The sequence below is a fragment of the Ylistrum balloti genome, unplaced genomic scaffold (genome assembly GCF_031769215.1).
Source record: "Ylistrum balloti isolate Yb309-2 unplaced genomic scaffold, AGI_CSIRO_Ybal_v1 Utg371300, whole genome shotgun sequence".
NCBI lineage: Eukaryota > Metazoa > Mollusca > Bivalvia > Pectinida > Pectinidae > Ylistrum > Ylistrum balloti.
Genome location: NW_026782697.1, coordinates 17636 through 32008, shown reverse-complemented (window position 1 = coordinate 32008; position 14373 = coordinate 17636). Strand labels below are relative to the sequence as shown.

Here is a 14373-nt window from a genome sequence, read left to right as displayed (position 1 = left end):
ATATAAACAAGACATTCTTATCTAAAATGGTTTCATTTAGTCTTAGATGGGTGTTTGGATTATCTATATAATAACCTGATGTAGAAGCAAACGCCAGTTTCACGATTAACAGTAAAAAAAGTGGTTGTCTAGTATGGCTGTCCAGAAACATTATATGCAGTAAATATATCCTGTATTGTCTCATAAATGCTCTCTACAAAGTTACAATTTCCTGGAAATTCTACTACATGTAAACAATACCATCAGTTCATACACGAGCAAAATTACTATGGTTGCAGCAACGGAACTCATTATCACGCTAATAATACATTAGCTATAGTTTCAGGGGATTCGTTCAAGCTTTCACAAGTCCACTAATTATACGATTTTCATCATTCACGATCGGCAGAAACGGACGGAAAGATAATCCCGCCATTTTAACGATTATCCAAAAGATATATCGAACAGATAACGTACACATTGACGTCACTGTTATGGCCTTAGTAGATGGCACCCGAAACCGTTATTGTTCTGTTGACAGAAACGCCATACAGAGGCAATGTTTATAGATGCTGTTTGTCTTCTTCTAATGCATATAAAAAATATGAAGATGATGGTTGAGGTATGTAACAGCTTCCTAGATGTTAAAGATTCATCACCATAAAGCCTTCAGTCTCTTGTTTATTAATTTCGTTCCATGCCCTTAACAGGATATAACCTAGTGAACTGTTAGTAATGTTATTTTAGTGTGGTGATAGTACATCACATACGGCTCCTTTTATCATTACACTGTTTTGTTTCTTTTTTTAATTGTTTATTATTAATCTAGATTTTGACATTTCTTTCCGTTTATTTTTGTATCCCTCAATCGCCTCCTGGGTTGGCCCTTACCATCACTGGCAAGTTTAAGAAAGATGAAACAGCTATATGATGCAGTTTCATTAATCATTTCGTTCTATTGTATCAAATCTTAATGAAAATTAATTTTGCTTGTGTGTCGTTTCTATAGTTCTTTTTAAAAAGCTTAATTCAGTTATGTAACGGCTCATAACAACTTGATAATGTTTCATGATAGGTCATGGTTTTCCTGGTGCGTGATATTTAGCCTTTAATAAAGTTCACAGAAACAAAGGCGCTACTGTTGCTTACTTAGAATCAATGGGGAATTCAAGAAGGGCGACTACAGTGGTATGATTCAGTTAAATTTGATTATATTGTTTACTGGACAAAAAAGTCTAATTGATGTTATGTCTTTTGTACAAAACAGCAGTACAATAAAGTATGCTACATTTTTTCGGTTCTTTTGTATAATGAAGAAAGTCAGAATCAATCAAATACACGTAGTTAGAACTGAAAGAGATCAGGGTAATATTATATCATCTCTCATCAGTAATCCAATGCTTGCTAGGTAGCTTGTTGAGGCAAGATAGTAAAGCAAGTTTCAGAGCATATGCAAAACATCAACAACACTGGTCTTTCATGGAAGTTTTTAGCATAAATGTGTTCTACAGCGTTGAATTTTAACAAAGCATGGCCAGTAATGGTGTATATTGGAGTCCATAAGTTACCAAGAGAAGAAACGAAAATGATGATTGTAGTAACGTAATTGCCTTTCACTTAAGTGACCATCGTTGACCAAACGTGAAAAGATATGAAAAAGGTGACCTGCTTGGCTTCGTTATAACAATAAACTTTATTCATTTTACAACAATTGCGAAACAAGTTATTTCAACTTATACTAATCACTCTTGTTGGCCCGGATGTAAGCGCGCGAGGGGTCTTATTGTGGGAGGAAACCGGAGTACCCAGGGAAAACCCATGTGGTCGGGCAGGTGACCCTTACCTTTTCACGTCAGGAGTCGAACCTCGGACGACTAGGTGAAAGACGAGTGCGTTACCACTGCGCCACCCGGCCACCCGGTTTCGTTCTTGGGGTTTAATCAGGTATTCCGGTGCCCCTTACTGTAAAACCCCTGCATACTTCCATTCGAGTCAACAACAGATCAGTGTAAGTTGATATGAATAAAACTGGTTTTATTATTATATCTAGAGGCGAACATTAACCAATGAGATAAAAACAGACAGAAGAAAATATGAAACAAAAAATATTATCCAATGCTTTATAATGTATGAGATGCATTTTGAAGGCTTAGAATAAATTGTCACACAATGCTTACTCTTCGTGTTATATGTCGTTGGTGTCTGGTGAGTTTATCATCTTATGACGTCAGATGTCAATGAAGCATATATGATGCCGTTGTTGTATTTTTTCTAAATATGTATATATAAACAACCTTATATAATATGTAAATGTCTTGAATTTACTAAAAGTAGATTTATATATATTTATAATATAATTTCTGAAATACCAATAACATCCTTCTTATTTGACAAAGAGACATAGCTGATATATATTTATAATAGTGTGTGTGTGTGTGTGTGTGTGTGTGTGTGTGTGTGTGTGTGTGTGTGTGCCTAAGGGAAGCAACTCGTACTGCTTTACTAATTCATTCGGGAACTCTGTCGATCGCGTGCTAAATCATTACATGTATAACGTACTGATTTAGTACGAGCTGTAGGAAGAACAACGCACTTTATATATAAGTTATGGACGCTTTAAATCAGATTTATATTGTTGATGCTATAACATAGTTTTAGTTATATGAATAAATAAACATGGAATGTGTTAATTAAGTAATTTTCTATCTTTTTTTTCTTTTTTCTTTCTCTTAAAGTTGAATTTGCTATGCATATTGACTTTCTATTCGATTTTAGTTTTTATATTTATACGATGTTTATACAACTGTATCAACAACCGACAGAATGTTTATCATCAAAGAGTATAATTAAATATATGTATTTTTTTTAGTTTAAAGATGCATGACAGAGCACATCTTAAATTAACCCAGAAACGGGTCATTTCATTTCTCGCTGGTTAAAGTAAAATTGTAGAAATTTCCAACATATTCGACTGTGACATGTATACATTCCGTGAAATGATAAAGGTTTACACTCAGCTACAAGACTTACAAAATAGTTTCTTTCGATTTTTTTTCTCCGACCACTACACTGATATCATATATCCCTGTTACAATTCAGGTATATTAGTATATCAGATGTGCTGTTAATTCGTCTAACTTGTCTTTGACATTACATATAATTACATGTGTAATTATTCGTGCATTATCTCAACATTTTTGAACTAATGCCAAAAGTGTTTAAACATTATATGCATATTTGTATTACTAATAGGTGGCAGTATTTTTTTATTTTGGAAATTAATTAATTGACGGAAACTTAATGACGTGCTGTATATTATTAAACATGAGGTATGTGAGTAATTACTTACTTCAGAGTCTACTTTCAGTTTATATCTCAATATGTATTGAAGCCATTGGACAGAGTTATCACCTCCTGTTCGAGTTCTCTTGTATATCTAGACGGAGAAACTTAAAAATCATGGCGGACAACATGTGAAAGTAGTGGGTGTGTGAACATGTTAACGGTTGTATAGACATTTTAAATGTATATTTGCATTATATATTGGTATATTTAATCACCTAAATGGATTAAGATTCAAATGCAGCTATGGAGATTGACGAAGAGCACGTCACTACACTGCTTAGCATGGGGTTCCCTAGCGATATTGAGGTCAGGAAAGCCCTTCGCTTCGCCAAAAATGACCTCAACGATGCTGTTGCATATCTTACCAACGACCATTCCACATCATCATACGATACGTTAGATGATATTGAAATGAAAGATCTACATCCCAGAAGCTCACAGGCACCTGTTTACGGCCCCTCGCCACCTCCAAGCTACGACGAATGTGTGATTCCGGAGGTGTGTTATCCGGAAAAGCAACACTATGTTTTAACTGACCACTTAATTGATGGTCCAGTCTGTACCTATATACATTCTAAGTATTCGTATATATGTGATGCACATGTTCAAACAGTTGACTGTATATTCCATTGAAAATATCTAAATGTTAACGTTATCTGAAATACTTATAATTTTTAGAACGTTTAACAAAATATTTATATTGGAATACTACTGACCTATATATTACGATGCCATACATAAACAACACAAATCAAATCATATGCTAGCATTTGGTATAAAATGAATGCATCGTGGATCAGAAAACCTTTAATAAGATAATTATATCATTTCAATACCGGGATTTTTCCCATGCATTTGTAGGGCCAAGTTGTGGGTCCTATACCCAGTTAAGGAAATTTTCCTGTTGTGTGTATTTCCGTAAATTAAACCTGAATTTCTTAATCGGCAGTTTGTATGGAAGGGGAGAGGGGCACTATCAGAATTTTTTACTGTCATTTGAACCTTTGCTGAATAAATGGACAAACATTTACCCATAAAGTGATAAATAATAATTGAAAATTGTGGTTGCTTTTTCAGTTTTTTTTTTTACATTTTGCCAAATGCATATAACAGACAAAGCTTTAGTAATGTAATGCTAATTTCCAAAGTTGCTGTAAATTTTCAGCAAATTCTGCCACTGTTAGCACATGTACAAAGCCCAATTTCCAAAATATCTGACAAAAATCAGATACTCCTGTAAAAATCAATCTAACATTATGCCTACAAAATTATTTCTGTATTCATATATATCTAAAAACTATATAGACACATTTGCCTCTTGATAAGGTTTCAAAATTTTGTCTCTTAATATCATTGACAAGTCCTAGAAGCTAAGGACAAAACCAATTTTATTATACAGTTTAAATCATTATTTGGCACCACTGTATACAGTTCAAACTTTGTATTGAAAGATATGATTCACTTTTGTATTTTGGACAATCTATATGTTCATATTGATGTAATTCATATTGTATTTACATTGGTTTACCTGTTGTATATAAACATACCAGTCAGTGATGTAAAGGGCAGTAGGGCATTTGAACATAATTAATTGTGCAAACTGTTATTGTTATTTTTTTTTTTTTTTTTGTCAAAGCTCTCTTGACTTTGCTTTTTAGAGCCCCTGTCTTTGATATTTTGGTAAGAATTCCAAGAGGTATTCCATTCAGAATTAATATACAAATTATAGCACTTGTTGCCCTTGGTTATCTTTGATTGAATGTTTGATTTTATAAGGACATGAATTCATTCTTAGATATTTCAATAAATTTTTACCTAAATTTGTTCCCCAGGCCTTGGTATGAAATAAATGATGATTGCATATTAAAATGATACATACTATAATGTAGTTTAATATTTCAATTAGCCTAGTTTTCTGTTGATAAATACAACTACTTGAATTAATTTTCTTGCAAAAAATTATTTGTCAAGCATTAATTTTTTTGAACTTCATTAACAAAATGTGTACTTGGGTTTCCACTAGATATTAAATGCAAATAAACATTCTCTCTTTATATGGTATTTATTGTTTTACCTGTAGATGGGTTAATATAATTGAAGGTAGCAGATTCTTAAACTCCAGTTTCTCCTTTGAGTATATATATATATTTTAAAACTTATACATTATCTTTTTGCTACTGAATCTTTAAGACTATTAAAGAACAGACCAAGAAATGCTAACAGGAGCATTAGTATAATAAGTTAGTTAAGTTTAGGTTTTAGGTCACTGTGTTCTTCTTGAAAACTGATATTTGATACGCCTTATAAACTAAACTGATATCTGATACACCTTATGAACTAAACTGATATTTGATAAGCCTTATAAACTGAACTAATATTTGATATGCCTTATTAACTAAACTGATGTTTGATACACCTTATGAACTATGTGCCATAAAAAGTCAAATGTATTCTTGATTTTTCTTTGGTTTTGGAAAATAATCATGGAAAAGCTAGTCTGTTTTCAGCTGTAAAACAATGTGAAAATCACTGTTTGATGATGAAAACTCTGCCAGACTTAGATATATGGATTCGTTATGTTTGATTTAACAAGCAGACTAGTCTCCTGGCTATTCTAGTAGTTCATGTGATACCTTGTCTTGTAGAGAACAGATGTCCAATCTGAGAATGGTGGTGGAGAAGGTATGGTGGAGGAACTCAACCCTCTGGAGTTTCCAGTCACTAACCTGTATGAACTGGAAGGGCGAGTGTTTGCTGAACAGTGGTCAATACCCTATAAGAAAGAAGAATCTTTAGGCAGATGTCTTTTGGCAGCTACCAGACTTGCTGAAGCTAGTGAGTTTCTTTTTCCAATACTGTAGTTCCACATGGTAGTTCCACTGATCTAGAAATCAAAAGAAGCTCCTAACTTTTGTTAAATTCAATATTTCTATTAATGTAATATTGATCATAGATATACATTGTATCAGTCTTATTGAACTCTGTATGAGGTAGAAAATTTCTTTAGAAGCTCAGAATTGCTGCTTAAACCATGAATATGTTCTGTCAATAAGAAATGTAAATTTACACTTATAAGCACAACATGAGTATAAATGGCAAAATTTATGAACTAATGTATACTTTTGTTTTCATGATTTTTTTTATCAAGTGATCTAATTCCTTTGATAACTATTTTCAATAGACATGGCTGACAATGATGAACACTGTAGACGTTTTTTAGAAAGATGTATGCCAGAGTCATTCCAAAAGGTAAAATAATTTAAAGAGTGGTTAGAACATTGTAAAAATATCAGTATTGTAAGAACTGCATATCTTAAGAATGTTCCACTAAAGTAATCAGGAAATTTTATACATGATGCGAGCTAAAGGAAATGCATTGTGTGTTACATGTGTTTGATTACATATCAAATTACATATGTAAATTAATTCTCTCACTGGTTCTTTAGTAGATATTTAACTGGAATAGCCCTTATGATTTCTTTGTGGTAAATAGCTGATCTATTAATAGACCACAAAAACATGTTAAGAATAGATTTTATTCCTTCTTTTAAAATCTTGAAATCTTACTTTTATGTGAAAGGTTATGAATTTCAATTTGATAAACATGCGTTGTGTTTTGTTATACAGTTGGATAGACTAAAGAACTCTTTCACAATAGTGAAAGAATTTACAAAGTCAATTAACTAATGGGTTATGTTCATATTAAAAAAAAAATGTTTATTTTTTTTTCTTTGTTTATTTTTTTTGAAATAATAGCTGATGACATATTCTGCTGTTCATCGATGGAATGCGGAAATTCAAGAAGGAATTTTTAACATGCTGCAGCTATTTATTGACCTAGTGGCCACACGGCTACAGTACTTACCAGTGCCTATAAACCTTCTAGATGTCCTAACAACAGTAAGTAGTCACTTCAGGTTCATTGTAAAATGTGTGTGATAATTATTTATCCTGTGTTAACTTCAGGGGTTCAACACAAAATGTCTGATTTATCGTCAACATATGGGCTTATTACAAAGTAATGGAATCATGGGTAGTTTCACTGAATAGCAATGTAGATATAGATGGGCTTATCACAAGGTAGTTGCAGTTTTAAGACGGAACATTGTCTTTGAATAATTATTGGCTTTTCCACACCTGTGCTATTGGTAACCTTAATTTTCACCTTCAGCTTTCAAAATGTTTACACATGAGCAAGCTTTGAAATTGAAGATATACTATTATTACAAACAGCCCTGCACCTGTCCTGACATTACATGTTGCTCTGTAGATACAATATTGAATCTACACAACAAGAGATATTTGACAAACATATAGGTAGAAATGCTACCAATCATTGACAGTACCTTTGTTCAATGTAAGTCACTACTACAGACTCAAACAAAATTTTGACTCAATGAAATTTGAGTGATCTGAACTAAAATTACAAAAATATAAAAGGAAAAAATTGGGACTTGGAAATTATTTCGACTCAAACAGAATTTCGACTCAGGCAATTTCGAGACAACAAGCTTCAATTGTATTTCTATTTTCTAATGTCCCTTGAACCTTTATTTATTTTCACTACAGTTTATTCTTGTATGGTTCATTTTAGTAGGAATTATCCTCACATTCTATTGGCTTGGCTTGTAGTGAGGGAAATAAGCGACCGTGTCTGGGCTGGCATTCAAACAACAACTGTCATTTTCACGTGCATATCTGACTAAGTTCATTTCATGTATAATGGTTTCTTTATATTGACTTTGACCCTCTGACTATGATATTTCTCATCAAACCCTCTGTCCATGAGAATAAGAGAGATAATTCTCATCAAATATATCACTCCAGTTGATATCAATCTGTGTTTACAATATATTGAACCTCATATCAGCAAAAAAAATGGTGTGTGAAATATTGGGTTCGAAAGACAATTAAATGATAAATATATATGTATATGTATATCTGTTGTAATTCAGATATAGATCTGTTTGTATGCTTTAGTATTAAGAAAAATACAAGGAAAAAGCATGATAGAATATTGCCTTATTTTACTATTTTGCGCAAAGTTCATATTCTGTCAGTCGGAACACAGGAGACATGGTATGGTTGTTTCTTCTTGTTGTTCCTGTAAGGAGTTATTTCAGACAAGGGATATCAAACCTACTTGTATCAGTATGATGTCTCATTAATGTATTACAGTGGAGCTCTATGTTATTGTCCTTTCTACACAAGGCTACTTACAATGTACTTGTAATCGAAGAAATGGCATGAAGATTTGTTGACAAGAAGTAAAATTCAAACATGATTTATCCTATACTGTAGTTAATTGTCAATCAAATTTCTTTCAGGCTTTTAACAAGGACACAGAGTATCACTACAAGAACCGATCTCGAAAGGATAGGACATACTGGGATGACAAACTGGAAGGGGGACAACTCTTCACCACCAATACTGGCTACAAATCTGCTCAGGTTTAATTCCCAAACTTCTTGAGTTTATTCTTCTTATTTTCGGGTTAAAAGTCATATGTTGGTATAAATATCTTCGTAAATAGCCAGCTTTAAATCATAGTCTGTTTGTTGCTAATGAGGGAATTCTTTCTTTTAGAATGTACATTTTACAGAGTGAGTTGAAAAGTTTTGTTGCAGGCAATGTGTGTCTAAGTTGAGATGTATAGTGGCTGTAGTTTTTCATTTTCATTTTCAGGATACGTATGGTTGGCTGTCCCATCTCATCAACAGGGTAATTATATTTGACATGTGATTTATAAGTGTGAAGTAACATAAAAATGTTTAGGATAATGATATAAATAATCTGTAAAGTGTTAGGTTAGATACATTGTTACCTGAAATTTCCTGTTGAAAGTATCTTTAATGTGTTCCCTCCATTGTTAGAAAAAAATCAAATGTTTTGTTGCATTATGCTAAGGCAGTAAGACAAATCTTTTGTGATATATAATCAAAGAGTTGTTTGAAAATGAGTTTAAATCCATCATTTTGATTGTTTCCATTTTGCAGTTTGCAATGAAAAAAGGTTTAGAACATGTGAAGAATCTGCTGGAAAATGAAGAAATGGATGCTCCAGTATGTATGCTATAATTTTAATTAAGATTGAAAACATAATATCAGTTATCAGTCTTTTCAGTGACTTTTCTTTTTAATTCCTATAAAGCTCATATTTTCTGCTATACAAATATTCATGTTTGAAGAACTTTGGTTGTGGTTTAAAATTTGTTTAAATGGATTTTATTTGTCTCAATGATGAAGGTATCGCCTGAAGAGTAATCCTGTTTGAACTGGTTTTTTTTTTTTTTTGCAGTCGATGGCAGCCCTACTGCGACCGTTTGGAACATGTGCAGAGTTCCTAAATCCTGGATCAGTCTCAGAGATTCTAGCTCCTGGGATGGAAAGATCCATCAAATATGTCCAGAATCTCGAAGAGAAAGACTTCAAAGAAAAGGTTAGTAGTAAAAACATTGATGGAAATGAAGGAATATTACAATGTGATTCAGCTATAATTTTATTAAACTTTGTAAACAGACTTTGATAGCAAGATTTACTTAATGTGCAGATCTTGTGACTGGTGTATACCCATTATGTTTTCTTACACTGTAATTTATGAAAATTAATTCATTAATTATTAAATTCAGGTTCGGTTATTTCTTTTGAGCCATGAAAAAATTTGATTTCGAAGATATCAGACCTCCTGACATTTATTTATTTTCAGTAGTATATTTTGCCAAAATTTCTATAGAGATGCTTGATGCTTTTTATCTGTACTGTAAACCATTATGAAAAAAGATTCAATTGGTTTTTGTCTTCCATTGGTTATTCCCACTGAAATGTGGAGGGAGCGGTGTTAGAATGCCAATCAGTAATATTTGATATATTTAAAAAGTTCACAAGAATGCAAAAATATATTTGTGATATTGACCAAGTGCCATTATCAAATTGGCTAATTAACAGGCTTATTGACAGTTGTTGTTTTTTCTGTCAACAGAAGGTGGGCTATGTCTCGGACCTGCTAGCTTCTATGAAGTTGTTATGTATCCAGATGTGGCCACAGCACACCGACTCCTTGGATGACCTACGTCTGGAGATAGCTCTACGGATGCTCAAGTCTCCACACTTTAATGCTAAAATGAACTCTCTGAAAGAGGTACATAAGACATGCCAATATATTTGAGTCCGTAGTGATCAAAGCTACTAGAATAGGAATATATTGGATGTAATTTCCATTGAGACATTGTAAATGTGTTTCTGGCAGTTGTATAGGATATTCATAATGTTCAAAAATTATTTTAAAGTTTTACACCATAATCTTATAAAATGTCGAGCTCCGACTACATTGTTCTTTCATGTTGACATTCAGTTATCATGGTTTGTCCAACTTTAACAAGAACATACACATGAAATTTATATGTATTCTCAGTTGACAACAGAACAACAAACAAAATGTTGAGACTAGCTATAAAGATCAATATGGCAAGTCAGGTCAGTGTGATGATAACTTAAAAGTTTGAAAAGTATAACCAATGAATTCAGATTTTACAAAGGAATGTTAAATTTTCATAGAGGATCTTGCTACATTATTTTCATTGCGTGTGTGTATGTGAAAAACATATGTTTTGAAGTTTTGATTTGTTTTGATTTTGATACATTTACTTTCACTTTTTTTTATTCCAATTCTTATATTTATTTTCAGGTCTCAAAACTGATAGAGGAAGCTGCCTCCAGTAAAGTGCCTAAGACAGCTATTCCTCCTCGAAAGATCTCAGATTGGCTTGTGGAACACAAAGTTTTGTCAATAGCTTTAGAAGGTACGTGGATAGAACACAAAGTGTTATCAGTAGCTGTAGAGAATATGTGGATAGAACACAAAGTGTTATCAATAGTTTTATAAGGTATGTGGATAGAACACAAAGTGTTATCAATAGCTTTATAAGGTATGTGGATAGAACACAAAGTGTTATCAATAGTTTTATAAGGTATGTGGATAGAACACAAAGTGTTATCAATAGTTTTATAAGGTATGTGGATATAACACAACTTCAACTTCAGAACATTACTTGACAAAACCAACTGTCAGTTCTGATAATGGGAGTTAATTATTGTTATACACATATTGTTAATAGGTAACATCGACCAAACCCAGTACTGTGATAAAATAAAGGGAGTCGTCGACTACATTGGGGCAGAGTTATCCACTGATGAGCTGACCATGATCTGGAAAATGCAGGTGTGTGAAGTATTTATCTTTATAGTTAATTTGTATTTGGATAAATTATTACTAAATAAGTAAAAACCATTACTCCTCAAACAAATCTGAATGTGGAAAGCTTGATTTCTAGAATGATGTGTAAAGGCTAGAATTGTTTTTTATTTCAGTTACGACAAACAAATAATGTTACAGACAACATCCATTCCATCATCGCAGCAGCAGCGGTCAAGTTTGATCACACACTGCTTGACCACTTGTTTCTTCTTATACACATGGTAAGTCTTTCTGAAACACTTTTCTATTGAGGGTTTGATAATGTACAGTCATATCCATATATCATATACTGTCATATCTTAATCTGCTTTAATATACCCACACGTGAAGTTTATACGTGTCTTTTTTCCTGGGGAAGATATTTCAGTTTTACAATTTGTAAACATCTTATTTTTCATGCTGTATATATGTAGATAATATTATTGACTGATTATTGATTTGATGAAATGTGATCTTGCAATTTTTCTGATTGTAGAAATGGCAAGAAGATAACGATAAGATGCGGGAAAAGCTGCTAAGCTTAATTGGAAAGATTGGACGAGATGCAAGAGAGGTTAATAGTACAACAAGGGTAAGGAAACACTGTTTTTGGGAAACCTTATTTGTTTAATCAATTTAAAACAAATCAAACTAATGAAAAATTTTTGTATAAAAAAAATGCCATTTTCTGAAAGTTTGTATGTGGGAATTTTTTGTGTTCACTAAGTCTGGATTATACAGCCAGTATATTAAAGTAATATCTTACTATTCTTAAAACTTTAGTCTTTCAAGAAATATTTACACTTCTGCCAAGTTATATCTGATCACACAGACAATATTTCCACACCTGCCATATATCTGATAACACGATCTTGTGATACAATCCTAATTGACCTTTGAATGTATAGGTTCTGGAGTTACTATGGGACTTATCCCATCTGCCAGCCCTGTCAACACACCTGATAGAGCAGGCCCTAGAGGAACACCTGGCCATCCTCAGTGACTCCTTCAGTGTGAAGGAGCAGGAAAAGAGAAAATATGTTGTCAAATGTGTGGAGGACATTAAAAAGGTTAGTTTCAATTCCATCAAATGGGAATGAGGACTTGTGTGCAAACTTATAATCCCGAGTTTTAGCTTTGATTTGTTGTTTTCATAACAGCAACACAAAATGTACTTGAAAGAAAGTTTGACTATGTGACATTGAATTTCTGTGATCCAAATGCATTTTCATTTGATTGAAAGTGACATCCCATGTCCACCTATCGAGGAAGAATATTTGTTTAGATTCTTCTGAAATTTGTTTTTCTTTTTTTATTTCTTTAGGGTGCTTGTGTATTACCAGCCTTGAAACAGTTGTTACACATTTGTAAAAACATCTTAAAGCAGTGCATTCAGAAGTCAGATAAGGTAAGTTGTCATAACAACTGTCCTGGATATGGTGGTTTGTGTCTGCACATATCTGCGAGAACTTAATGTTTTATTAGGGTACTTGGTATTTGCATGACACTCCACGTGATTTTTACGACAGCTAATCATCAGTACCAAGTGACATACTCTGCAAAATCTCATCATAACGACAAATTGCAAAATTCTGATTTGTTGTTGTTTTATGATCGATTTTAGTGTAATACTGCATTCTTCCTACAATAAGTCTAAGGACCAGCACATATCTTCGTTCTCAAAGTTATGCCCACACATACTGTGAATGTGGTCAGTTTTATGGGGGTTTATTTCGCAATTTCAATAAGCAAACTTAATGAGGATGGATAATTTTTGTGATCATTGTGCTTTTGGGTACTTAATGTATATTTTGCGAAGTATGTAATACATCACAAATTCATATGCGTGGGTGAAATTTTTATGGCTGAATGACTTCTGCATATTTAGTTTAAAATTCCGTCACTCATAAGTTTCCACATTTACTGTAGCCTCTTTCTCAAAGTTGTGGGATAGGTTCATTACAGGACAATAAAACAGCATTTGTCGATAGTTCTACACATCAGTAATAGCCATGGGTGGGGTTATAAGCAGATCTAGCTTTTTTACCCAACAAAAATGGTATTAGACACTGAAAGATTAAGTAGATATAACAGAAAAAGCAGAGGACCAGCAATTTACATTGGGGCAGCAAATCTCTATATTTGTTTTCTCCCGTGTGTGTTGCCCCTGCCATGTCATGGCCAGGAGTATATAGTGTTACTCTTGGCTATTGCACTTCCCCATCTAGACTTTGACATTTCTTTAGATCACAATGATTTTCTTTGGTCACCTCAGAGGTTCAAAATTTAGGCCCTTAGCATCCATGATGAGTCCTGGGAGGACAAAAACAGTTGTATGAAGCAGTTTACCTCATTGTTTGACTCTACTTGTAAACTCAATACTTGCCTTAAAAAGGTCTGTTCACTTGTGTCTTTTGTGCAACCTTTGGGTATGTTTGTATTGTTATTAGTGTTTTGCTTTTTAATACCATTAAACATGTTCGCCTCTTGTTGATAGGGTATTCTCCACGAACTCAACAAGAACCATGATGTCATCAAGCTGGTTACCAACAGTCTAGTCAAATGTCACAAGCTGGCTGTGGCAACAATGAACCATGATGTCATCAAGCTGGTTACCAACAGTCTAGTCAAATGTCACAAGCTGGCTGTGGCATCCACAGGGGATGGTCAACTTAGTCAACACACCATTGTTGATGGGCGTTACATGCATTCTGAGGTTAGCCTTTTTTTGTTTTGTTTTTTATTTTCATCAACCAATCATCAATTTTACATTGTTTCTTCCAAAGATTTGATGATATACTGTCACCAAATTCAATA

At 33.2% G+C, this 14373-nt stretch overlaps 1 protein-coding gene across 1 annotated transcript in view; it reads left to right on the top strand.

Moving 5' to 3' along the window:
• Positions 1-3567: 3567 nt before the first annotated feature.
• The window catches only part of LOC132561898 (ubiquitin carboxyl-terminal hydrolase 24-like), a gene marked incomplete at its 3' end in the record, with an annotated part of 28192 nt that continues 17386 nt past the window's right edge, over positions 3568-14373 (top strand). The window contains 17 exon segments of the mRNA XM_060226608.1: positions 3568-3822; positions 5970-6159; positions 6506-6573; positions 7081-7224; positions 8652-8774; positions 9010-9045; positions 9321-9386; positions 9622-9762; positions 10303-10461; positions 11008-11122; positions 11438-11541; positions 11691-11798; positions 12053-12148; positions 12465-12626; positions 12881-12964; positions 14054-14098; positions 14165-14272. Of these exon segments, the coding sequence (XP_060082591.1) occupies positions 3568-3822; positions 5970-6159; positions 6506-6573; positions 7081-7224; positions 8652-8774; positions 9010-9045; positions 9321-9386; positions 9622-9762; positions 10303-10461; positions 11008-11122; positions 11438-11541; positions 11691-11798; positions 12053-12148; positions 12465-12626; positions 12881-12964; positions 14054-14098; positions 14165-14272 (2004 nt within the window).